The following is a 25521-nucleotide window of genomic DNA, read 5'->3' as shown; positions in this document are numbered from 1 at the left end:
AGCAACCACGAGGAGGTTAAGCGAGCCCCTAGTAATCCTGTATTTTTACAAACCCTATCCTAACAGCTGGGTAGGTCATAAGACAAGGGTGGCTCCTGCGATCACTGGCTTTCTGGCACTTTTCCCCTCCCACCCAGTGATGAGGACTGTGTCATGCAGAGGTGTGTCCATCATCCAAGGTGAGCCCATGGCACACTCGTAAAGGAGGCATGGTTGATCCTCGTTATTCACAGATTCCAATTTGTGAATTGGTCTGTTGCTAAGATTTATTTGTAACACCAAAGGCCGTGCTCGAGGGGCTTCTGTGGGCATGTGCAGAGCGGTGAACTATTTGGGTCACGAGGTGTGCGCGTTCCTGCTGAGCGTGAGCAGGTTGGCGCTCTGCCTTCCTGTTTAAGCTCTCCCACTGCAAACAGATGTCCTTCTCAAAATCTGTTTCGTGCCATGGTTTTGTATTTTGTGCTTTTGCGTGGTGATCTCACTGTTTACAGTGGCCTTGGAGCATAGTGCTGAAGTGCTGTCTGGTGTTCCCAAGTGCAAGAGGGCCGCGATGTGCCTTACAGAGAAAGCACGTGTGTTAGAGAAGCTTCGTGTGGGCCTGAGTTATAGCGCTTTTGGCTGTGAGCATGTCACATAAGGTGTCTTTAAATAGAAACCACATAAAATAAGGTACATATTGATCAGTTGGCAAAAATGTTGTGACCAAAGGCTCCCGGGAGCCTGACCCCGTGTTTTCCCTAGGAGCAGTGTTTGAGTATTTGCTACTTCAGAGCTTGTGGGTGCTTTCTAGAACATAATTGCCACATGTAATGAGAATTGACTATACTGTATCTTTTTTTTTTTTTTTTAATAGATGAGGAAACAGGCTCAGAGAGATTAACTTGTTCAAGGTCAATGCTTCTAGTTAACAGCAGAGTCAGGATTGAATCCAGATCTTGTCTCATTCCAAAGACTCGACCCTGTGAGGCTCTGCTCCCTACTGCACCCTTGTGTCAGTGTGTCCAGGGTGATCGGGCAGATGAAGCACGTGGGACAGGGCTGCCAGCCGTGAACCACACAGTAAATTGGAGCGCACGCACCGTCTAAAGGGGCAGCCACAAATCAGGGTCAGCAAAGGTAGTCAGCTCGGGGGCAGGCCCTGGGACGCCACATCATCCTCTTGTTTTATGTTTTTTAAGAGAAATTGGACATCTGGTTGTTGATGTGCAACTTTCAGATTTTTAAATATTGAACACTAGTTTGTTTTGAAAAAATAAAATAATGCAGGCCAAACAAAAACACATCTGTCCAAATTAAGTCCACGAACCCATGGTAATTGGAGCTTTCTGATATTAATCATCTCCTGACAGACCCCAGTTGGGTAATAGTTATTATGATGATGATAATTTTAGTCGATTTACATAATACCCTGCCATCTCATATTTTATTTATCTTAGGAATTGAAATTAGAAAAGAGCTTGGCATTGAGAAGAAGAGCTAGGCAGAGACATAGAATTTAAGGGCGAAAATATTCTGGTTCAGTGTTTTTAAAAAATTTTTAGCAGCAAAACCCTTCTTTCCAAGTACATAGAGATGCCAAAGGCATGACGTAGGAGAGATAGTAGCAGTGGTGCTCTGTCGCAGTGGGTGTCTGAGCCTGCCTGTGTGTTTCCCTCCAGGCCCAGTTTGGTGGCACCAGGAGTACCCTCGTAGAACCCCAAAGAACAGTTTAAAAGCTAGCAATTTTATTCAGTCTCCTCATTTTACATGTGAACAAAAAAAAACAGGCCCAGAGAGGTTATGGTTTTGTCTAAGGTTGCACAGCCTGCTGCTGTGAGAGCTGGGACAGAGCCCAGGCCTCCGGGCCGTCATCTCTTTGGAGTCCTCTTCATCCCCTTTGCACTGCGGCTCTCTACACCCAGGGTCAGTTTCCTGCACCACCAGCTGAAGGGGGAATACGAGGAGCTGCACGCCCACACCAAGGAACTGAAAACCTCGTTGAACAACTCGCAGCTGGAGCTGAACCGCTGGCAGGCCCGGTTCGACGAGCTGAAGCAGCAGCACCAGAGCATGGACATCTCGCTGACCAAGCTGGACAACCACTGTGAGGTGAGGCCTGGGGCTGGGGGTCCCCAGCATGACAGCCTGAGGCTCAGTGAGGTCATGATGGGTCCTTGTTGGAGTCTGTGTGCAAAGACTGTGTGTGGAGATGACACAGAGGTATTCAAAACAGGGAGGATGCATTTGGTAGAAACATGTTAGAAACCTCCTCTTGCCTGACCTTGGCTCTGGGCAGGGTCAGGTGAGTGCAGTGGAAATAGTGGATTATGCTTTACATTAGGCCTCTCAGCGGTGTCGGCCCTTTCTGCATCTCTGCATTTCAGTAGCCACTGTGTTCTAGAGAAATGGCATGAATTTGCCCCATTTTAGGGTTTGGCTGACTGGCTCAGGATCAGACAGTCAGGACTAAACTTATTCTGGAGTCCCAGCTTCCAGAAGGGCAGAGCTGTCCCTTCTAGTACACTGGCGATGGTCTTAAGCAGCAAAGCCCTCTCTTGACATGAAATCTTAAACACACCCCAGTGCATATAAGACAGGCAACGTGGGTCTGGCAGGGAAGAGCAACTAGGTCCCACCCAAGACAGCCCCAGGGACAGCAAGTGTCCTCAGGACAAGGTTTGTTCTTGCCTTTTGTTTGTGGACAAACAATGTCAGAGGCCTTTCCCAAAGACCCCACAGTAGCCCTGTGAGATATCACAAATGAGGGAACTGAGGCCCAGAGTGCTGAGATGCCTCGTCTGTAGCCACCCATTCAAATCTGGTGGTGCCCACGGAGGAGAGACTTGGGTCCAGTGCCCTGGAGGCCCTGCTGGGGTTGGGGGCAGGGCTGGGACAAAGGCCCAGCAATGGTTGGGGAATCCTTGCCCACCAGGGGTTGATCTGTCAGAGGAAGGTGCCTTAGGATCTTCTAGGAGACTTGAGGCTGGGGGCTCCAAGATAGGCTTGTGGAAAAGGTGGCATTTGTGCTGAAGTTGAAGGACAGGCAAGGAGATCTGGACACATGGGGGGAGGTATTTCACAGAAAGTACTGATCTGAGCAGAAACAGGCAGGAGGGGGACTTTCTGGAGAACACTGATGATTTAGCCAGGTTGGAACACAGGTCACAAAGAGGGACTGGGTGAGGGGGCCGTGACTGGGGTGGTGGGTTGGGAGGTGTCTGTGAAACTCTAGGTCCAGCATGAGCCAGTCCCCCCAGACAGGCCTCAGGTGGAAGCTGCGTTGGCCCGCTCAGGCTGCCATAACAAAACACCCCAGACTGGGTGCTTAAACAACAGGCATGTATTTCTCACAGTTCTGGAGGCTGGAAATCCCAGATCAGTGAACCAGCAGAGTGGGCTTCTCCTGAGGCCTCTCTCCCTGGCTTGTAGAGAGCCGCTTTCTCCCTGTGTCCTTTTTCTGTATAGGTCCATCTCTGGTGTCTCTCGATGCATCTAAATTTTCTCTTCTTAAAAGGACAGCAGTCAGATTGGATCAGGCACCCTCCGCATGGCTAGCCTCATTTTACCTTACCTCTGAGAAGGGAGAGCAGCTGTCCTGTCAGTGTTAGGACAGCTGCATGTGGCCCTTGAGATCTCTGGCTTAGGCCAAAGGGAAGGGTGCCTGGGTGCCTGGTTTTCTGGGACCTGGAGCCATGGCCGGGTTGCTCCATTGGGCCACAGCAGGGTTTCCGGGGACAGTTTTTTGTCCTGCACGCAGCTGACTGGCCACATGTTTTATTCCCAAGTCTCATGCAGTTCTCTGCACTGTGGAAAGTAAGGTTTTTATTATGATATTTAATTTATTTATTGCCCAAACAACATAGCAGTGACAATCGTAGAAATATTTTCAGTGAAAAAAATGTCACAGTCTCATGTCTTAAAGTTCCAGTTCTTTTTCTTGTATATGCATAAATTGTATATAATTACATTCAAGATGGGTAGAATTTTTTCTCTTATGGGGTGAAGAGGAAACATCACGGTTTCCCAGTAGTGGTGTGCTGGGTGTTTTGCTGTGTGCTTATCTGTGTTACCTTGTTTAATCCTCACAGTGACCCTGTTAGCCCATCCTTGTCCCTTGTAAGTAGTGGACTGGAACCCAGTCTCTCTGCTTCCGAAGGCTGTGATTTTCCTACCACACTACAATAATATTCTAGAACAGAAGTTGTCAAACTTCAGCCCACAGGTCACATCTTGCCCATATGGCCCACCAGCTAAGAATGGTTTTTACATTTTTTAATGGTTGGGGGGGAAATAAAATGAACAATAATATTTTATGGCAGATGGAAATAATATGAAATTTAAATGTCAGTGTCTGTAAAGTCAAGGCTTCTTGGAACACGGCCATGCCCACCCATCTATCTGCTGTCTATGGCTGCTTCTGTACTACGAGGGCAGAGTAGCCACAACAGAGACTGTATGGCTTGGAAAGCCTGAAATATTTACTATCTGGCTCTTAACAGAAAAAGTGTGCTGCCTCTCTTCTAGAGCAAAGCACCCAACTGAAAGATAAAGCAAGCCACAGACACAATTTAAAAATTTCCAGTAGCCACACTTAAAAAGTTTTCCTAAAAAAATGAAATTGATTTTAATATTTTATTTAATGAATATATCCAAAATATCATTTCAACATGTAGTCAATAAAAGAAAAGCAATTAATGAGATATTTCATATTCTTTTTCATATTGAGCCTTAAATCTGTCGTGCATCTCGTGCTTGCAGCACACGTCTGTTCACACTAGCTGCGTTTTAAGTTCTCGGTAGCCACGTGGCCAGTGGCTATCGGCTTGGACTGTGCAGTTGCAGAGCGAACACAGCCACGCTCGGGTCGTGGCTGTTTGGTCCTTCCCGAGTTTTCACCAGTGTAGATGATACTGAGGTGAACATCTTTGTGCACTTGGCCACTGCCTCCTTTGGAAGCTGGATTCTGAAAGGTGGAGTCATGCGGCCACATGGTGTTTGAGACTCTGTTGGTCTGTGTTTTAGCTGCTCTCCCGTCTCAAGGGGAACTTGGAGGAAGAAAATCATCACCTGTTGAGCCAGATCCAGCTGTTGAGCCAGCAGAACCAGTTGCTTCTGGAACAGAACATGGAGAACAAGGAGCAGTACCACGAGGAGCAGAAGCAGTACATGTGAGCGGGGGTGGGGCCTGTGTCTCCCCAGCTGGTCACAGCAGTGAGCGTCAGTCTCTGGAGGTCCTGGCTTCCCCTGCCATGACAAGTCCTGTGATACCCTGGGCAAAGAGCAGCCCACGGGGTCCTGAGGGGCATTCTCACCAAGGTGGACTGCTCTTGGTCTTTCTGGCATGTTCTAGACTGCTGGAGGTGGTAGTTGGCTTTTTTTTTTTTTTTTTAATTCTTTCCTTTTTCAAAGGTTTCTTACTGTGTTTTAGAGTTAAGTGCACTTTAAAACATCCGATGGTACTGAAAAGAGGTAATCTCAGGGAGAGAATTCAAATTGAGGGCTGAGCAGGGTGCCGTAAGTCTGTCTCTCTCTGTCGCCTGTGCTGTGTCCCCCCTAGACTGGAAAGTGGGTTTGGGGGGTTCCATTGTCCTCACTCAGCATAGGTCCTGCGAGGTGCACAGAACCAGGTCCCTGGTGGCCAGGAACCGGTAGGGTGACAAGATGTGAACAGAGTGAAGTCCAATCCCAGCCGGACATGAAGGGCTACCCCGAGGCGTGGAAGGAAGAGTGGTGGGTGTTGGCTGCTGCTGCTGCTGCATGGGATGAGGGAGCCGGCTGTGTGGGAAGGTGGGCCGTGGCTGGTGGTCTAGGTACCGGGGACGTGCAGGAGCATCAGGAGAGACGATGGAGAAGGAGCTCGGCTGTGGAAGACTTTCCCGCCCAGCTAATGGCTTTGGGTTCACTGGGGAGGTTTTGAGGGATTCTAGTCTAGCAGGGCCTAGGCAGTTGCCAGAAATGGAGGATGAGAGGACGACCCCTGCTGCTGGCAACCTCGTGGCTCAGGAGCCAAGTAATCTGAGTTGTATCTTAAGAATCCAGGGTGGTTTCCACCACTCTGTGCTATGGTGGCTGGGGAAATGGCTTCCCCTGACGTCCTGGGCAGGCCCGGTGTCCTGGCATGAGTTTGGTGAGGGCAAGAGGAGACGCGTTGGTGGAGGGAGGTGGTCACAGGGAACATTGTTGTCCTGTCCCAGCTCCTTCTTAGGCAATGACACTCGGGCTTCATCTGCCCACCTGGAAGCGGTTCATCTCCAACTGTGGAGAGGTGTATATGTCAAACCACACTGTAATTATGGGGTAAAAATGACAGGTGCCTGAACCTGGCCCTCTGTCATCCGTGTGACAGAAATCACTAGCCCAGGCTGGGCAGGTGTGGACTAGGAGGAGGAGTCTGGTGCGAGGGGGATTATTTGATGACGTTTTTGCATTAGAGAGTGTCTGTGCCAGGCCAGGTAGGCAGGCCTCCTGGAGTCTGCTCCAGGCGTCTGTGGGGCGACACACAGCCATGAGAACACTCAAAGCGGGAGGCTAAGCAGCACAGCCGTGAGGATAGAATAACAGAACACAGACGGCGAGCCACGGGGGCTGGGGCAGAGCGTGGCTGCTGGTCAGGGGTCCGGTGGTTCGAGAAGCGCTTTTCACAAGGCGCTCACCTCTCAATGAACTCTTGGGGAAGCCCTTGGTTTGGGCAGGAGTGTGGCAGCTTTGAGAATGAAGGAGCCTGAGTGGTTACCTCTTGTCTGAGGTCTCATTTTCAATGAAACTGGGGGTCTGAGCACATAGCCCCGTGACACCCCAAGATTAAACAAAGGCATGCCCTTCGTTAGGAAGGCAGCTGTGCTCACCACTATACAACCAGCGCCGCCCATGCCCTTCGTTAGGAGGGCCGGATGTTCCCCAGTAAGCGGAGGTGCCCTATGGCTGCCCAGGCTTCATGCAGTGTTCCTTTGGTCCCTTGCTCTGTTTTTGAAAACTTGAACTGGTTTCCAGCATTTAGGAATCGGGAGACTTTGCTTCATCACCTGGGTTTTTGGTGTCTTGGAAGGCCTGCATTTATTCCCACGTGACGGCAATCTGCTGGAGCTGGCAGCACGTGAGCTCAAGCTTGCCGCAGTCCCCACCCCTCCCTGTGGCCTTTCCAGTCCTGCTTTGCTGTTCATCTTCTCTGTCCGGCCCCCGGAAGCTTTTGAGTTTGTTCCTGTGGAAGTGTTATCAGAGCCCCAATGTCCAAATGGGTCCAGGTCAGACGTCCAACTTTGCTAAACTGACTTTTTCAACCTTTTTGCCCAGATATGGTTGATATGCATCTTCAGGAGGTCTCTTGTGCTTGAGCCCAGGAGCACCCAATCTCCTGAATGACCTGGCTGGAAAGTCCTTGAGGCTGTTGAACTTGAGTTTTCAGATGGTTAGAGGTTTGCTCCTTTGAGCTCGCCTACAGCTGGGTGGCTGGTGCTTTCGTTAATTTCACAGGACTTCCTTGCCATGTGGCAGATGTTACTGTTCATGTTTTCCTTCCATATTCAGTGACCACACATGATGGTGATGAGCTCCCACATACCCACATCCCAGAAGAATACCAGCCCCCGCTTCACCAGCTCCTAGGCTAGACTGATGAGGACATTTGCTCATTTATTTAAAACTGGATTGACTGGTAGGTTTTCTTTCCATTCTATTCACAGAGACAAATTAAATGCCTTACGGAGACATAAGGAAAAACTGGAAGAGAAAATCATGGATCAGTACAAGTTCTATGATCCTGCTCCAAAAAAGTGAGTCGATTTAAGTTCAGTGACTTAAAGATGGGACAGAAAAGCTTCCTCTTCCTGGGTGGTCTGAAAAGTGAGGCATCTAGAGTGGTGCCCTGTTTGCGGGATGTATCTTCCACCATGTGGCAGGTCATCCTTGGCAGAGCTCTCCCATGTCAGAAGGAATTTAGGATTTCTTTCAGCCCGACCCTCCGTAGTCCAGCTTGTGCTGGCTGTGAGGGGTGGCAACTGCCAGCTGACCCCAATAAAACACAGGCTTCATTTAGCCACAAGCCCTTTTAACGGGGCAGCGAGTCTGTGGTCATGGAGCCGTTAAAGCAGGGTGGCAGGGTCACCTGCTCAGGTTTTTCTCTCAAGATTTCACACAACATAGACCACCACGTTTCTGTTTGGGGAAGGAAGCTGAGGCAGGACACCATCATCGAAGACGGCCCACTGTCTTCAAACATGGGCACGTTTGGCATTTGCACATCCCTCTGGATTCACGGAGCCCCAGGGTGGCTTTACAGTGCATTGTCTTCTCCAGAGCAGCAGCCACCTTGTGGGCCGGCTCCCCGGGGCTGTATTTCCCTTGTTCAGGGCCTGAGCCCCAGGAGTCGTCCCTTCTGACTGTCCTGACCTGGCCCAGCCTGAAAGTTGATTCTCAGTCACCATGAATCCCTCAAGGTGTCTCTGCTGAAATCACAGAACTACAGAATTTCGTAACCTGAATCTCAATCTTCTATTTGACAGATAGGGAAATTGAGGCCGAGATGAGGAACCGGAGTGGTTGGCATGGATGGGTGCCATTGCATTGCAGAGTCAGGATGCGGACCCAGGCGTGGTTCTCCTGTTCTACAGGATGCCTTCCTTCCCCGCTAGCTGCAGCTTTAATCACTTACTCTAAATTCACTGGTTTTAATTCAAACAGCCTACTCTCCCCTGCTCTCTCCCTCCGTCGCCCGTGTTACTCAGTGCCAGGGAGTAGTCAAAGAATGGCAGCTCATTTCACTTATTATCAACTTTAGCAGAACGTGAGGAGGTCTGTGGCTCTGTTCCAGAAAATGGTTTTTTGACAGAAAAATTGCCAACCAGCTTAGCACAGCACCACGTCTGCCATTTCACACAGATGAGCAGGAACCACCGCTTCATTTCAAGTGCTCTTTTCCTAGGAGACTGGTGTGGATTTCTGCCTCAACGCACGTTTCCACCTTCCCGGCCCCACGCCTTAGGCTCCACCTCCTGAGCCCCAGACACGACGACCGTGCTCACGAGCACTGTCATCCTGAGCCCCATGTGAATGACCAGAGTTCTCAGGCTGGCGACGGGGAATCCAGCCCCTGTTAGGGAACCCAGGGACCCGCCGAGGGTGTGGGAGGGTTGGTTATATTTCTTAAAAATCTGTTCCTCCCTAGGAAGAACCACTGGATTGGAGCCAAAGCCTTAGTCAAACTCATCAAACCAAAGAAGGAGGGTTCAAGAGAGCGGTTAAAATCAGCTGTGGACACCCCTCCCTGGCAGCCGGAGTCCTCAGACCCCTCCTCGCCGTCAGCCTCTCAGCCTCTCCGATCACAGCCAGAGAACCCTGACACCCCCATGTTGGGCTCGAACTGTGCAGAAGAACACGACACCCACAACGGGCCTGTGGGGAAAGGTAGGAGTGACCGGCCCGGCCGCAGTAGGGACAAGGAAGAGGGTTATCTGGGGGTGGACATGTGCACCTGCCTCCTACTTAGGCGCGTCGTGAACCAAGTAGAAAGTAGAAGCCCGTCTCTGTTGCCGTTATCTTGTCCCATAACACTTTCGTTATTTTAGAACGAGAAGCGTTGCCCATCATGAAGACTCTGGTGGGGACTTGAATACCTAAAGTTGATATTTGAGCAGGCGCCACAGAGACAAGCGCAGTAGTGGATGTTTGCAGGCTCCGTATGTGTCAGAGATTTATAGTACGCTCTTTTCTTTAGGGAGAACATCTAGCAGGATACAGGATCATCAAGTCCTTGAGTGGTTCTAACCTTTTATCACTATGAAGGGAAGCCTAGGTTTTCTTCTTCAGCCTGATCTGGCCTCGTGTCCAACCAGCCAGGGGACATGGTGTACCTTTCCACGTGGGGCTGTCATTTGGAGTTGCCAGAGGTTCTGAAATTAGAACAGGATTTCTAGTTGTATGTGCTGTATCTCATTAAATATCAGGCCAGATAAGCTGCACAATTACTTTATATCCCACTAGGAAAAAAATGCCGGCAATCAAATGATACAGGGCTTTACTGCTTAGGATTTTTATTATACTCTTGTTGAAAGAGCTCTCGTAAAAGCCTTAGATGTTTGTGCGCACACGTAAAAGGAAAATGTGAGCAAGATAAATGGGTTATGGCAATGACAGTCTTGCCACCTGGCTGATGGTGACTGTTAGATATTGTCGGAGCAGCATCCTGGTTTCAGAGATGTTAAGATACAGAAAAAATGTGTCTCAGAATCCATTAAACACAGCAGTTACCGTAAACATTGTTAAATTTTCAAATTTACTTTTAAATATCTATGCCAGGCCTGCACCCTGAGGAATTTAAATTGTTTCAAAGGACACCAGACTTTCTGAAGATCAGTCCTGCACCTGAGACCCATGAGCTCTCAGGGGCTGAGGGTATAGCACTGAGGACTGGTGACGAGCCACCCTCTGAATGTGACATGTGCACAAGCTTTTTGGTGGTCACATTTACCACTATAAATACCTTTTGGGTTACTTTCCAAAGCAAAAAAGAAAAGTGCCCATGCACACACATTGTCTGGGGACTAATGCTTGCATTCCCATTCTTTATGGGGATGAGATTAGGTAAAAGGCTCATATGCTGGTAAATAGTAATGAAGCTTAACTTTTTTTTTTTTTTTTTAGTCTAGAGGGGTTCTATTGCCTCGGGTTCTCATATAGACTGTTAATTTTTTGACAATTATCTCAACTTGTATTACTTTCTAAGTCAAATTAATGAACTATAATCAGTGTAATTGAGTTAGGAAAACTTTCAGAGAAAAAGTGTTGGGCTGGTCCCGACCGTTGAGCTGATCCGTGAATGAGCGGGTCATTGATCCTTCCACAATAGCCGTCACGTCTTGACCTCTCTCTGGGTTCAGCGGCCTTTTGATCACTATGTGTGCTTTATGTCTCACTCAGTCCTAACTGCCTGTGAGCAAGGCGTGATTACCAGCCCTAGTTTAAAGCTGAGGAAGTGAAGCTCAGAGTTAGTTTGCTGATGTAAAGTGGGATTCAAGCGCAGGTCTCTCAGACTCCGGAGCCTGAGCTCTTAACTACGGCACTGCCTCCAGTTACAGCTGTTTTGGTCCCTGAAGATGCCCAACGAGCTCCTGCCTAGAGCCCAGCCCTGAGCTGGGCAGCAAGGAAACCAGCCATGAATAAGTTGGTCCCTTATTCTGTGGTGTGAGCCGTGGCCACCAGGTGGTGCTGTGGAGAAAGAAATAACAGATTCTGATCAGAAATTGGTTAGATCAATTGTTAATATCTGACATGTTCAGGAAGTTAGACCAGTTGTCTGCTTTAAGACTATAATTCAAAGTCTAAGGAGTGTAGGATTGGCGTCAGCGAAGTACAGTAGACCTAAAAGGAAATAATGATTCTTCTTGGTGTTGAAGGGTTTTTTGGTATGAAAAAGGAATCTTTATTTTAAAAGTCATCCTGCGAAGAGAGATTATTTTAGAGATACAAAAATTATTAGTGAATGCCTTAGGTAGACGGTTTCATTACAGCGGGCCAGAAACGTACCATTAAGTGTTTCCAAGGTCTTTGAATGGGAACAGGAGTAGCGTGTGGGCTGGATGGGCAGGGACGCCGCCGTCAGAACGGAGGAGCAAGAGGAGCTGCGTCCCGAGTCAGTAGGCATCTCATTTAATAATTTAACACACTGAAATTTAAAAATTGTCTAAATCAGTGGCGCCTTGGGCAGTATATAATTCTCCTCACGTGCTGTGTAAATCGTTGGCATTAAGATGCCACCAAATTAATTAAATTGAGTCACAGCACAAATGATTCACTGAGCCCTGATTCTGGTCCAGGTGTTGGACCTGGTTGGACAGGATTTTGATTTCCTAAAATACATTTAGCTAAATTAGATTCATTTATAATTATCATTCATTTCATTTATTTGTTTTTTTTTTTCCCTCTTCCTCTTTTGGGTTATCCGGGTGATAACAATTTAGCAACTCAGCGCAAAAAGAGCCCCTTTTTGAGAAGCAAAAGCAAGGACAAAGACAAGTCTCCGGCGACCCACCCAGCTCTCTCTAAACGCCTGCGGTTCTGGTCTTCCTCCGACATCCCATCCTCTCCTAACGAGCCTCTCTCTTTCTCAGACATTGGAGATTTCTAACCCCCTCCCTGTGTCATGTGTCTGCATCATGAATTCCCCTTCATTTCTGAAATTCAAACAAACAAAAAAAGCCAGTACCTAAAGGCCCAACGGCCTGTAGTGGACCCCTCCTCGTGACCCCACTTCCAAGCTTAAAGTAGCCAGCGTGGATTCTGATTTCAAAACAGAAGATGAGTTGTCACCCTCCCTGGACCGTTTCTTCAGTGCAGCACAGTTTTAGGGGAGACTCAGAACAGGCACCCACATGTCCCTGGGCCAGGATGTCCGTACTGAGTAAGTCAAGTGGCCTGTCTCTTGCCCCTGCAAGCTTCTGTCACACCCGTGTGTCAAGCAGAACTGGTCGGTTGTTGCTATGCTTCCTAAAGTACCACAGCCTCTGCCAAGTGCGATTTTTTTTTAAGACTTATTTTTAAGCAGCTAAACTTAAAACTTCTGCCCCTTTCTCCTCTTTCTTTGTCAGAGCGCTGAGTTGTTGGCTTTGCTACTGAGGCCCTTTTTAGATGTGTTCTATGTTTGGAAGGATTGATTGCTCCATTCAAGCATTTTGAATGATTGGATTGATTTTGCCCAGCCAGAGTCCAGCCCAGAATGAAGTTTTATGACCGTGCCATGGTTCTCTGACATCTAGGATACTAAAGTTAAGACAGGAGTGGACAGAAAGAACATGACCCACAAATCACAGCCAGAGCAGGGAAGGTACTGGCCAAGGAGGCCATCGCCTGCCACAGCAGGTCCCCTGTCCAGCCGTTCTTGTCTGTCCTCATGGTCTTTGTCACATCCTTGTACCACCTGTACAATCACTTACGTATTTTCCCACAAGTTGACTCACAGTTCCCAGCTAAATTTATTTTAAAAGAAGGAAATATAATGATCAGTATTGTAAGTGGAAAATAAGTGTTGCCCTAGGAACAAGATAACCATTAAAATAAATACGTAACTACTGAAACATTAAAGCTGGCTCACAAGCCACTGGCTGCATCTCCTGAGCCTCGCCTTGCGTACCCTGGGCCACCCCGTGCTGCTCCTCCAGCCCTGTCCTCCGTGCACGCTGCTGGGACCGTGCTGTGTCTGTCTGCCGCCCATGCTAACTGTCCACTCATCTCCGCCTCCCCTCCAGATTCTCATCTTAACCTCACCTCTGGGATGACCTATCCCGATTCATTCCATCGACCTGAATCTTGCTTCTCATCAAGGTTATCTTTCAAAATTCAAATTTTCCCTTGGTTTTAAGTCATAAGAACTGGGCGCTTAAAACTGCACAGTGAGCCCCAACCTTGAGCGGCTGAGAGGTCAGAGCCGGGCAGGTCCGTGGACGAGCCGAGTCTCCGCAGTGACTCATGGCTCTGGGTCTGCAGCCCTCCTGACTCATGGGATGGGACATTTTGCAAAATGCTTTGTGGGCTATTAGGAGTACCATCCATGTTCATCTTTATCTTGCATTTGGAGAGCCCGTCTTCTTTCCTACTGAGGGGTAGTTAGTGTTGGGGGAGGGGTTGGGTTTTTTTTATCTTTTTATATATGATTTAATTTTGACAAGAGTTTATGGTAGAAAAAATAGAGCTTGCAGAAAAGCACAAGATATAAGGTAGAAATTATTTTGCAGTCAGTGTGGCCATGCAGAGATTAAGGCTTCTTTAAAAAAAAAAAAATTGTGAGGTTGGCAATGAACTTATTTTTGAAATCCTAAGCAAAGTTAGTGGCAGGACCTTCAGGGCCTCAGCTACAGGTTTAGAGTGGTCCTAAGCAGACATCTGTTAGGATCTTTGTAAATAGGGATTGGAGTTCTGTATAGTGTTACATAGGAGGTGTGCCCTATAGCTAATGTTCACCCTTTACCAACATTTTGTTTATTCTCTTGGGTTCCCCTTACTTTTCTCTGAGCCTTTCAGAGCTGGCAGTATGACCTGTTATTAGAGCCAGAGCTAGCCTTGTGGGGCCTCCTGTTTAAACTGCAGCCTGGGAGGTGCCCAGCTTTTGTCTCTGTGGTCCGTGTGCCCCGCTGCCCCTGCTTCTAGGCCTCAGTGTGGTTGCCCAGACTTGGTGTAGGATTCTGCAGCCTCATTTCTCAATACCTTTTTCTGCTCCAGGCCCTGGGGATCTAAAAGCAAAACGAGGGTCCCCACACGGAGGCAGCCTTGACCGCACAGATCCCTCCGCTGACCTAGCCACAAAGTCTTGGCCCTCAGAGCTGGGCTCCCGGACCTGTTCAACCTCGGCCATCACTACAACCCCTTCCAGCTCCACCCCCACCTCCCGGCACCCAGGCCGCACCAAAGGTGAGTCGTGGGCCCCTCCAGAGCCAAGAGACATGAGCCTCAGGACCCGTAGTCCTTCCTGAAGACCCCAGGCTTTCAGAGGCAGAAGCGGGGAGGAGAGGTGGCAAGCAGGGTGGTTATGCTGTGGACAGGCTTTGGCATCACAGATGCAGGTTCAAACCTCAGCTCTTGTTTACCAGCTGAGCGACTTTGGGCAAGTAACTTAACAATCTGGAAGCCCAAACATAATGGAGAAAGCCTGAGATCCCACTACCACCAGCATTCAGGAATTGGTGGGACCAAGTGGCTCCAGAAGAGAGGTGAAGGTGGGGCTGAGAACCAGAATTTGGGCTAAAACCAGGCCTGTACCCCACCTTGGTAGAAGTCTGGAGGTTTTTTCTATAAAGTAGAGGGTCTCTGACCCAGAAGTCCATGGACACAGTTGAGGGCAGGTGTCCTGTACTGAAAACAAGGGGATTCAGCAAAGGATTTACAGACTCACTGTTCCCCAGGATGCCAGTAGTTATGTGTGTTGACACCTTTGGGCACGAGATTGAAAAATTCTTTGAGTAAGCTCATTAGCGTGAGAGATTCCCAGCAGAATGGCTCACTCAGAACTTGCCAGGTGACATCCATGGAAGGTCAAGGATCCCTGGACACCTGAGGAGAGTCACAGGTCAGAACCAATGCACAAGGCACCTAGAGTACACAGACATTCAGCATAGAGATGAAAACTTTAAAATGCCTGTCATTAATATAGTCAGAGGTAAGAGAAGCTGTTGCACCCATGAAACAAGAACAGGATGCTCTAAAGTGGAGCAATTGGGGGAAAAGGCATTTGGAAATATAAAGTGTGCAAACAGAAAAATAATACTTAAAACTGAAATAGACATTCCACTTTAAGAGGTATGAAAATATCCAAAGAAACCGTTAAAGGAGTTGAAAGTGATTGCCTCTGGGGTTTGAATTCTGAGGGAGCGAGAGGGGGCTCTTTTTCATAATACCACCCACCCGATATTGCCATGGCATGCACAACTTTGTTTTGACAAGCAAAATAAAGCAGCACAGACAGGGTCCCTGCCCTCCAGGGACCCTCATGCTCCAGACATTTATTGCCAGTCGGCGTATAACTGTCTTCAAATGGGAAACACTCTAGTTGTTTTGGAGGGGACCCACTCAGGGTCTGCTCTCAGATAGAAACCGGCAGGCTTTCAGTCCTTCCCAGGGACGGGCTAGTGGGTCGATGGCATGGATTCCCAGGTCTGTTTCTGGTTAGGAGCTGTTTTCCCAAGGTTTGGCCTCCAGGGACCTGCCCTGTCCCCTCAGATAGTTGATTCCCGTTTAGCCTCTTTTCCTCTTCCTCCCTCCTGTCACCTGAAGACAGTGCGACCCCCTGAAAGCAAATTGCTTCCTTGGCTGGCCTTTGAGGTTGGAAGGGGCTCCCCAGAGTACTAAATGTTCAGTTCCTTTCACCAGAACTCACCTTTGGTCTTCGGGTCCCAGGCATGGCTCAGGTGGAAGTGAGTGAGTTAGTGGGATAGGAGTCAAGTGGTAGGGCTGTCCCAGCAGGAGAAATCAGGTGGGGAGTGGGCTTGTTTTTAGTGCATGTTGCAGCACACCAGCTCATCAGCCTTCTCTTCGCCTTAGGCTATAGTTCAGAAGACAACCTCTGCGAGCCTTCCCTGGAGCTCGAGTGCACCAACCACAGGCAATACGGTGAGTGGTTGGCGGGTTGTGCAAGTTCTCAGATTAATTTTATCAGTGTTACCTTTCCTTCAAGCTAAGTCCCGGGAGGGTGCAGTCATTATGGTTGAAGTGGGAATGGGGGACCCATGGTTCCTCCAAGCTCCTCCCTCTGTGCTCTCCCCAGGGCCCTGAGCATGTAGCTTCTGCGAACATACCCCTAGTGGTGGGAAATTCACTACCTACCAAGCATCCCAGTTCTGGAAGCCCTGAGCTCCCAAAGCGCCCCTCCACGCCTGCCAAAAAGTTCTAGCGACCCGTGCAGGCACATTCACTTAGGAACGTCTCCCACTGTCCTCACTTGGGCTTTAGTTACTTATAGTATCTCCAGGTTGTATTTAGTCTTAGAAGTTGTTAGAAGTATTTGTCATCTGATATTGTAAGTTTCTGCAGAAGGGAAACAGTAAATGATACCAGCCTTCTCAAAAATTAAAAGCTACTCTGGGTTTAAATTTTTGCAAAGCAACCCTTGAACAGTGGGAAAATAATCCTAAAGAGGGGGAATAAAACCCTCCAAGTTTACGTTGAATACAGTTTGCTTCAGAAGTGATCAGCAGTAAACGTGGGAGCTGGCGCCATCTCCTGCTCTAAGAAGTTTTATGATGTTGATGTCCATTGATCCAAATGTGGACATTGACAGTTCGTGTGAGCAAAGTAGACTGTATAATGAAACAATTTGACACAAGGGAGTCCTTCTGTCTTTACGCTGAGTGCCAGTTGGGCTCCGCACGCTTCGCCAAGTAGCTGGGTTTGTGATTAATCAGCCGACCAGAGGGGTTTTCTTCATAAATGTTCTGATTCCTCTAGGTCCTCTTATCAGGAAGATGAAAGGCAAGGGATTTGCCATGCAGTTCTTGAGTAAGCAGAGGTGCTTTGGGCCTGTTGATTTATCAGTTTCCTTGTAGTGAAACTTATTTCCTTTTTAAGAGAGAGAGATGCATTTGTTTATTTCAGATTTTCCCCTCTCAAAGAGGAAGTTTATTCTGTTCTTATGCTGTTCACAAACATGCAATATTTTTTTGGACCATCCTCAAACCCCATTTGCTATGAAGTGTTTTCCGGATGCCTGTTATTTGCAGAGTTCACCGTGCTTGGGAACTGGGTGCCCTACAGACCCAGGAAACCAGAGCACACTTGCCTTGGGGAAGCGTCAAGCGGAGGGCCCCCTGGTGTATCTGCAGGCTCTTGGCGTGGTTCAGCACCTGCTGTGTGCTGGGGGGATTCAGAGATGACTGAAAACCTGGGGGCTTGTAGTCCAAGTTTGCTCACGAGACACTGATACGGGGCAGGCTGCTGCAGGAGTGGGCAGGAGAGGTCTGCAGGCCCTGGAAGGGATGGTCTGCCCTCTACAGGGGGTGGTGCAATGCAGACACCCTCAGGCGAGCAGCCACAGCGACTCTCCCCTGCACTTAGCATTGTAAACCTTGATTTTTCCTTTTGGGATACATGTAAATTTGAGGCAAATGACACAACGCTTAAGAATAGCAAAGAACCAGGAGAGGCAAGTGCTCCCTTTCCTCCTGAGGTCCCCAGCCCCCCATCACCATGGACCACCTGAAGTGACGCTGCTCGGTGCACAGGCATGCACATGTGCACATGTGCACACATCGCCTTGAGCAGCCTTTCATCTCTTCCCATGGTCTCAGCAGGGGCTGTTCGTATGTGTTCTAGAAGGCACTGTGCAGTTACAGGGGCAGCCTTTGTCCCCTCCCATTCCAACCCTTGGTTTACCCAGAGCAGCCCTTGTTTTCCTTTTGTTTTCTATACTGGCATTCTGTATGAGATCTCCTTTGTTAACAAATCCATTTCAGACTGCAGCCCTAGATCTAATAAACATAGATAACCGAAGTTGTCATTTATTCATAACTTACTGTGTGCTGTGCCTAGCACTCTGTCGGTGAAGCTAAGCTTCCTCATTGGAACATCCCAAAGCTTTTCCTTCCTGGGGCATTGGCCTTAGCTTTGGCAAATAATTGCTTTGGGATATACCTGGTTGCTGACCTTTTAAGTTAAATGTTGCCGTTTCCTTTCAGTGTCACGGCCAAGTAGCTTAGAGAGCAGTAGAAATACATCCAGCAACAGCTCACCTCTTAACCTAAAAGGTAAGTCTTTTTCTTCTGAGTACTTTTAAAATTTTATTTGGATGTTTGGATCTGGGCTTGTATTATTCTGATAATTGAAAAAATAGGGTTAGCAGGACTTTCAGGTGCATTATGAGTTCCTGGGCCACACGATGTGATTTCAAGCACGGGCCTGGGAGTTGGAATGGATTTGGGTTCAGATCCTGTCTCCCTGACTGACTGGCTGGGGACAGGTACAAGTCACAGATGATGTGAATCTGAGTTACTTCATCTCTAGGAGAGCTACCATAGTTCCATTCCACAGTGGTCGGCGAGCGAGTACAGGTGCTTTTGATTCTTCAAAAATGTTTGTTTTATGGTACAGAATGTGGTCTGTCTTCGTGCATGGTCCCTGTGCGTTTGGAAAGAATGTATGTGCTTTCCTGTGCTGTCTCAGAGATTTTTCTCTTCTTAGCTTCCACATGACCAGCCCCTGGAAGAACACCTAGCATGTAGTAGGTGCTAAATAAATTTTTAGTATCTGAATGGATGAGAGCCGACAAGTGTATTATCTTACAGCCATTACTAATTTAAATTTTAGCAGATGCTTTCTACTTTTATCTCATGTTATTTTCTCTTAAAAGCCAAAGTGAAACTCTAAAGGATTCCAAAAAGTTCTTTAACATCCAAAATCCTAGCCAGGCAGGAGTGAGCCATGGGTTTTTGGGCAGAGTTTTCTGTTTAAGTGAGCCAGAGCCAGGCAGGGGGGAGGCTGAGACTGATGTGTGTTCCTCCATGTCACCCAACCTGACACCCAGGTTCCTCCGACCAGCTCCACGGCCGGTCCGAGAGCTTCAGCAGCGAAGACCTGATCCCCAGCAGGGACTCGGTCACTCTGCTGCGGGACACCAGCACCCCGGGACGCACAGCCCTCGGCCGCCATGAGTATCCCCCACCTCGGAATGGGCCTCTCCCCCAGGAGGGTGCCCAGAAGAGGGGTGCGGCCCCACCCCACACAGGCACACGGCCCTGCTCAGCCTCCCCCAGCAGCGAGATGGTCACCTTGGAGGAATTCCTGGAGGAGAGCAATCGGAGCTCCCCCACCCAGGTGAGTGGCCTGGACACGGTGGGTCTCTCCTTCCTTTCTCTCTCTCTCCCCCGCCCCAACTCGGGACTGTAGTCATAGAAAGGGATAAGGCTGGGGGCGGCGGGGCCTAGGTGCAAAGCTGGCTTGGGTGACTGCTTTTCTGTGGGTCTGTGGAGTGAGCTGGCAGAGCTGGTGGCCAATGCCAAGGCTGGGGTGACATGTGACCAGCGCCCAACATGCAGGGTTAGGACCTCACACGAGGGTCTGTGGCAGAGCTCTGAGTACCCACTTACCCTGAGTCCTCTCCAGTAGGGGTTGGCAAACTTCTAAGGGCCACAGAGCAAATACTTCAGGCTTTCCAAGCCATACAGTCTCTGTTGCAGCTGTCGCCGCTGCTGCTTTAGAGGACGCAGACACTGACCATATGTCAGTGAATGGGTGTGGCCATCATCAAGCACAGCTTTACTTACGGACACTGACTTCTCAGTTTCACATGATTTTCACATGTCATGAAGTACTGTTCTTTTTTAAGTTTTTTTTTTCAATCATTTAAAATTGTAAAAACTGGGGCCGGCCCGTGGCTCACTTGGGAGAGTATGGTGCTGATAACACCAAGGCCACGGGTTCGGATCCTATATAGGGATGGCCGGTTAGCTCACTTGGGAGAGCATGGTGCTGACACCACCAAGTCAAGGGGTAAGATCCCCTCACCAGTCATCTTTCTTAAAAAATAATAAAAATAAAATAAAATTGTAGAAACTGTTCTTGGCTCACAGGCTGCATGGAAACAGGTGGCAAGCTGGATTTGGCCCCAGCTCTGGTTTGCTGACCTTTGTCTGTCTGGCAGCTCCTAGCCCCCAAATGCCACCTGTTTCTGTACCCTCCTCTGTCGCCCTTCCAGAGTCTCAGTTTGGCTTTTGTGACGCTCCCGGTGCATCTTTAACATGATCTGTCTGAATCAGTCCCATGAGCTGGCAGGTTATTGAGTGAATGAAATGCACTGTCCTGCAGTTGAGACCTTTGGAGTATTTTTAATAGTTCAATCTTTTCATCACATTCTCCTTAAGTAAACACAATTGGACTTTCTCTAGACCTAAAGCAAACCCTGTGCCCTGCGTTAATAGGATACAGTGACACGAGGACTATAAAATACTTGCTTGGTGGATATTTACTGAGCATCTACTCCCTGTTAGCCAATGTGCATGGTGCCTGCTCTTGAAAAACAAACAAAACAAAGTTCATCAGCCATTTTTTATTGCACGCTCGCTCGGCGCCTAGCCTTGCAGTTGGCACGGAAGGGACTATGGAACATGGTCCCTGTCTTCCTTTCACTTATGTTTCTGTCTACGGAGCACTTACTACTTGTAAGGAGCTGCAGAAGCCAAGCTGAGAAAGACAATGCCTGTTCTTGAGAAGTTCACAGTATCATGCAGAGGTTCTCAGATGCAAGCGTGCTGCATCAGAGTCACATGGCAGGCTTGTCCCTGCGTTTCTGACTCAGTGGGTCTGATGTGGAGCTTGCTGAGAATTTGCATCTTTAACAAAATCCTAGATGAAGCTTTTGGTGCTGCCCAGGTCCCATGCTATGAGACCACTAGTCTAATGGACTGCAGGGGTGTCGGAGGTGCCTGCAGTTGGAAGGCTTTCCTTCTTCATCCTTTTCTGGTTATGTGCCCACTGCAGTGAGTTTCCTTTCCCTTTGCAGTTGTTGAGGGCGGGTCCTGAGCAAAGGGGCAGGGCCTCTCCCACTCAGCTCAGACTGCTCCCTGTAGTCACCGTTCCTCAGTTCTGGACGAGTGCCTGTCCCTTCCCAGCCCCAGTGAGACCTGAACAGTCTCCCTGCAGCAGTTTCTTTTGGAAGCTGATGCTGGGCACCTGGCAGCCCACCCCCACCTCCCTTCCTCTGCCCTGGATATTGACCCCCACCAGCCTCAGGTACCTGACAACCTGCAGGCCTCCCGCAAGCAGGCCCCTGATGCAGGCAGTGGCTTCCTGTCTTGGAGAAGTGACAGTAGTGCCCCCCTGCCACCTCTGCTCCCTGAATGTTAATGATGCTGGTGGGGGAGGGTCGTGAGCTCTGGGGCTCCATAAGCAGCCAGAGAGGGCTCCCCAGCGGTGGGAATCAAATACTTAGAAGTGTGTGGAGAGGAGCTGGCTGGTGCAGAAAACAGCTCTGGAGTCAGACGGCCGTCGGTGCTGGTCCCAGGCCTGCCACCCTCTAGCTGTGAGGCTGCTTCACCTCTGTGGCCTCACCTTCTTTACCTGTTAAAGGTCGTCCTAACGCAGCCTTTAATCAATCTTGCAAGGTTGCTTTGAGAATGAAATGAGGGTTTTTTGCAATCACACATGTGCTTCTTAGAACCGGGCCTGGCCCCATGATGATAAGTGGTACCTGTGTGTATTAGCGATCACATGTCTTGCTGATGCCCACTGAAGATCTGAAGCATCCAGCTGGTGTAAAACAGCAGGTTGCATCTCTGTCAGGTTGTGTCCAGGGGTTTTCATGGGCAGGAATTATTGGCAGGTGAAGAGAGCTCCTGAGCTGCTGGCCGGTCCTTCAGACTGAGACCCCCTGACCCTCACATCCTGCATGAACCCATTTCCCTTCCCCCTCTTCCTGCGTTCTTCAGCCTCAGGGGAAATCTCTACCTGGCTCCTCCAGGCTGAGAGGTGCTGGCAGGGGGCTGAAGTTACCCCACCAGGGTCCTAGACCTTTGCCTCCATGCTCTGCCTGTTCCCAAGGTGATGGCAAAGGACACCTCCCTGGACAGGGGAAGCACAGTCTGGCTGGCATCTTAATGGGACAGCCTGTCAGGTAGTGCTATGCCAGTAGACTCACCTCCCTGTGCAGCTTTGGCATTCCCACATTGGGGCCCTCTGGCTCCCACCCACCCCCATCCTGCCTTTCTTCCCTTTTCTCTGACAAGGAGAAGGTTCTGGGTGGCATTGAGGGTTCTCTTCCCTTGGTGGCCTGAGATGAAGTCCTTATGATGTTCCTGAGCCTGTTGCGGTGACAAGGGAAAGAAGGTCTGGTTCACATCACTCAGATTTCTAGCTCTGGCTCTGTTTGGTGGAAAACAGAGAAACACACTGAAACCGTTGGTTGCGGTCAGGCTTTGAGTACTGACCTTCCTGTAAAGTTGATCAGCTTTGTGGGAAGTCATCTCCCTCTCTAGATCTGTTTTCTTATTCGTAAAGTTAGGGGGCAACATGGGTGTCTTCTGAGGTCTTTCCCTGATGGTCCTCGTGCTGCCCCAGCCCCTCACATTCTGACCAGGGCCGAGGTAATGTGGCGGGGGCGACATGCATGCCATGTAGATGCTGACCAGGAAACTGCAGTCCTGCCCACGTGGGCCCCCAGGCCATCCTGGGTGGGAGGAGGCTGCGAGGACGCGCCCAGCCCTCATCCCTGCCTCTCTGATCTTCCTCCCTTCTCTGTAGGACACTCCCAGTTGCTGGGATGACCTGCTAAGTGACTACTTCCGAAAGGCCAGTGATGCCCCGGCCGTCGGAGGCCAGCCAGGACCGCCCACCAGCTTTGTGGCCCCCACCATCAAGGTGGCCGTCAACACCTCTGAAGGGAGGCTGCTGAAGCCTGGGCAGCATGTGAAGCCAAACATCAGACCGGCTGAGGCCGAGACCCCACCCAGTGCCCCCTCAAGACAGGCCCAGCCTCCCCAGAGCCTGTCTCTGGGCAGAACCAGGCAAGCCACCATGCCCCCAACGTCCCACACACCTGCCAGCCGGAGTGCGTCCCTGAGCCGGGCCTTCAGCCTGGCCTCAGCTGACCTTCTCCGGGCCAGCGGGCCAGAGGCCTGCAAACAGGAGTCCCCTCAGAAGTTGGGGGGTCCTGAGGCCTCAGGGAGCAGAGAGACCGGAAGCCACACCGTGCAAAGCCCCGCATCCCCCAGCTCGCACAGCCTGCTCCGGGAGCGGACCCCACTGGTGGGGAAGGCTGGCGGTTCCTGTCAGGGCCCAGGGCCGCGCAGCCGGCCGCTGGACATGCGGCGCTTCTCACTGGCTCCCCCAAAAGAAGAGAGGCTGGCCCCCCTGCAGCAGTCCGCCACGGCCCCGGCCATCGCCACCACAGGTAGTGGCGTCAGCAGCTGCCCGTCCCAGCACTTCTCACCTGCCGCAGTCCCAGCTGCCAGGACCAAGCCCAAGGTGCCCCCACACTCGGGGGAGGTGGCCACCATCACCCCTGTCCGGGTGGGGCTCAGCCTCTCAGAGGGAGACGGGGTCCCAGGGCCAGCCCATGGCGAGGGGCTCCCAGCCAAGAGCCCACGTAGGTCTCCAGACTCAGTCCCCCATGCCAGCCGGGGCCCTGAGGACTTCAGTCGAGGGAGCAGCTCCAAGAGCACGCCAGTGTCCCCGGAGCCAGGTGGGGACCAGCAGACTGTGTGGTATGAATACGGCTGTGTGTGATTGTGTCATGGATCAGCAGCTCCCGAACCTTCCAACTACTGACGCGCCTTCTGACTCCTGTGGCCTTTTCCCCGGCTCGCCTGTGGTACCGGCCAAGGTTTAGAAGGAAGAAAGGGATTCCCAGGCTTTTCTCCTGTTTGTTTTGCAAATGAAAACACTGTGCCAAGCCCTGAGAGGATCACACTCCCAGGTGTGTAACGTGTCTTCTGAATCTGCAGCTTCCAGCAGCCGATAGCTCCCGAACAAGTCCACTTCAGGGGACAGCTTAGGATGCAATGACAAAACTGACCTACCCCAAAGCAGACACTATTTGAGGGTGCCCCGGTAGAACACTCATTTGCAACTTGTTGACCTCCATTAAAGAGTGTGCGCCCATACACACTCACACACACACGCACACACATGCACACACACGATGGGCTCACAAGGCTAAGCCCTGGTGGGTCTAGAAACTCTACTGCCCCTCCCAAATGCTACTCGATCCTAGGAGAAGCCCCCGGCCAAACTACCATGATCTTGGAGCCTTGGGCAGACCCCAGAGTCAAGCTTGCTGTTAAAAAGCAGGAGTACTGCCACTCCAGGTCCCAAGCACGTCCCTTCACCGCAGGGCCCAGGGCGGCCTCAGGCATGTGCCTCTCTCCTCCAGCTGGCTCCTGGGCTCTGCACAGTGGGCTCTGAGGGCCACATGGGGACCTACCTTCCTAGCCCTTCCCTGGCTCACTTTTCTGCAAGCACTGGATCTGCCAGGCCTGGAGGGCGGGCAGGGCAGAGAGATGACGATGCCCCCCAGCCCCCTCCCAGTGAGTGTACATAGCGCCCAGAGGGGACACCTGTGCACGAGCAAGGTGCACACTTGTTTTGTCTCGTGGCTACACTGTCCGACTTCCCCCCCTCTCAGACGGGGTGTTGATTTATTACTTCTGAGTAACTTTTTAGGGTGGAAACCAAATTTCTTTTAATATATTACGTATATATGTACACACTCATGTGAAATATGTATAACTTGAGAAGGGGCCTATTTATGTTCCATTGGGAGTTCTTTTCTATCAGGAATCTTACCTGCTGCTTTGTGTATTTGGTCAGATTCCTGACACATTGTTTCCTGTTGTAAAGGTGCTTTTCCTGGGGTTACTAAACCTGTTGAATTTTTTTTTTTTTTTTTTTTAAGATTTTTCCTTTTGATTTAATATACTGAGAAAGAAACGGGAGACTTCTGAATGTTAACAGGATCCATTTTAGGAGTGTTTTGAGTTGTGTGTTAAATAGCCATTCATTCTGGAACACAAAGACAGGATTGTAATAAAGTGGAATGGAGTAGAAGCGAGTCCTAGTTTCCTCACTGCCCGTTATTAGCAGCAAGTGGGCTGCCAGGGAGCTCGGCTCCTGCATCTGCAGCACCCAGGCTCTACCTCAGCATCAGAAGCCACAGCTTAGGGCCGAGCCCGTGGCACACTCGGGAGAGTGCGGCGCTGGGAGCACGGCGACACTCCCGCCGTGGGTTCGGATCCTGTATAGGAATGGCCGGTGCACTCTCACTGGCTGAGTACCGGTCACAAAAAAGACAAAAAAAAAAAAAAAAAAAGCCACAGCTTACTTTGCTACTGGGTATGTGAAGCTGTTATACAACCACCCAGAGATTAATGTGAAGAGCAGAGTTTTCTTGTTTATTATACAACAGCTTTTCCCTCACCCCCTGAGTTGCATTAATTTTAACAAATTGATTTCCATTTTGATACGGAATTCATCTCATATCATGACAGGAGCCCAGCTTAAAGTAGGTCCTTTTGATTTTCCCAAAGCTCCTCCACTAGGAAATGCTGGATCTGGAATTCAGATCTTGGGGGCCTCAGATGC

General features: G+C 49.9%; 1 protein-coding gene across 3 annotated transcripts in view; it reads left to right on the top strand.

Annotated features, from left to right (window-relative positions):
• The window catches only part of CCDC88C (coiled-coil domain containing 88C), a 127702-nt gene extending 102711 nt beyond the window's left edge, over positions 1-24991 (top strand). For 2 of the 3 annotated variants that reach the window (XM_063090665.1, XM_063090664.1), the window contains 9 exons: positions 1902-2088; positions 5002-5147; positions 7659-7748; positions 9140-9378; positions 14185-14373; positions 16000-16068; positions 18129-18197; positions 18974-19263; positions 22684-24991. In XM_063090665.1, coding sequence (XP_062946735.1) covers positions 1902-2088; positions 5002-5147; positions 7659-7748; positions 9140-9378; positions 14185-14373; positions 16000-16068; positions 18129-18197; positions 18974-19263; positions 22684-23667 — 2263 coding nt within the window. In that variant the 3' untranslated portion in view covers positions 23668-24991. Of the gene's footprint in view, positions 1-1901; positions 2089-5001; positions 5148-7658; positions 7749-9139; positions 9379-11930; positions 12371-14184; positions 14374-15999; positions 16069-18128; positions 18198-18973; positions 19264-22683 lie in introns of those variants that run through there. The other variant, XR_010022946.1, reaches the window with a different exon arrangement.
• Positions 24992-25521: the final 530 nt, after the last annotated feature.

Source organism: Cynocephalus volans, chromosome 3, assembly GCF_027409185.1.
Source record: "Cynocephalus volans isolate mCynVol1 chromosome 3, mCynVol1.pri, whole genome shotgun sequence".
NCBI lineage: Eukaryota > Metazoa > Chordata > Mammalia > Dermoptera > Cynocephalidae > Cynocephalus > Cynocephalus volans.
This window is presented reverse-complemented; position numbering and strand designations above follow the sequence as displayed.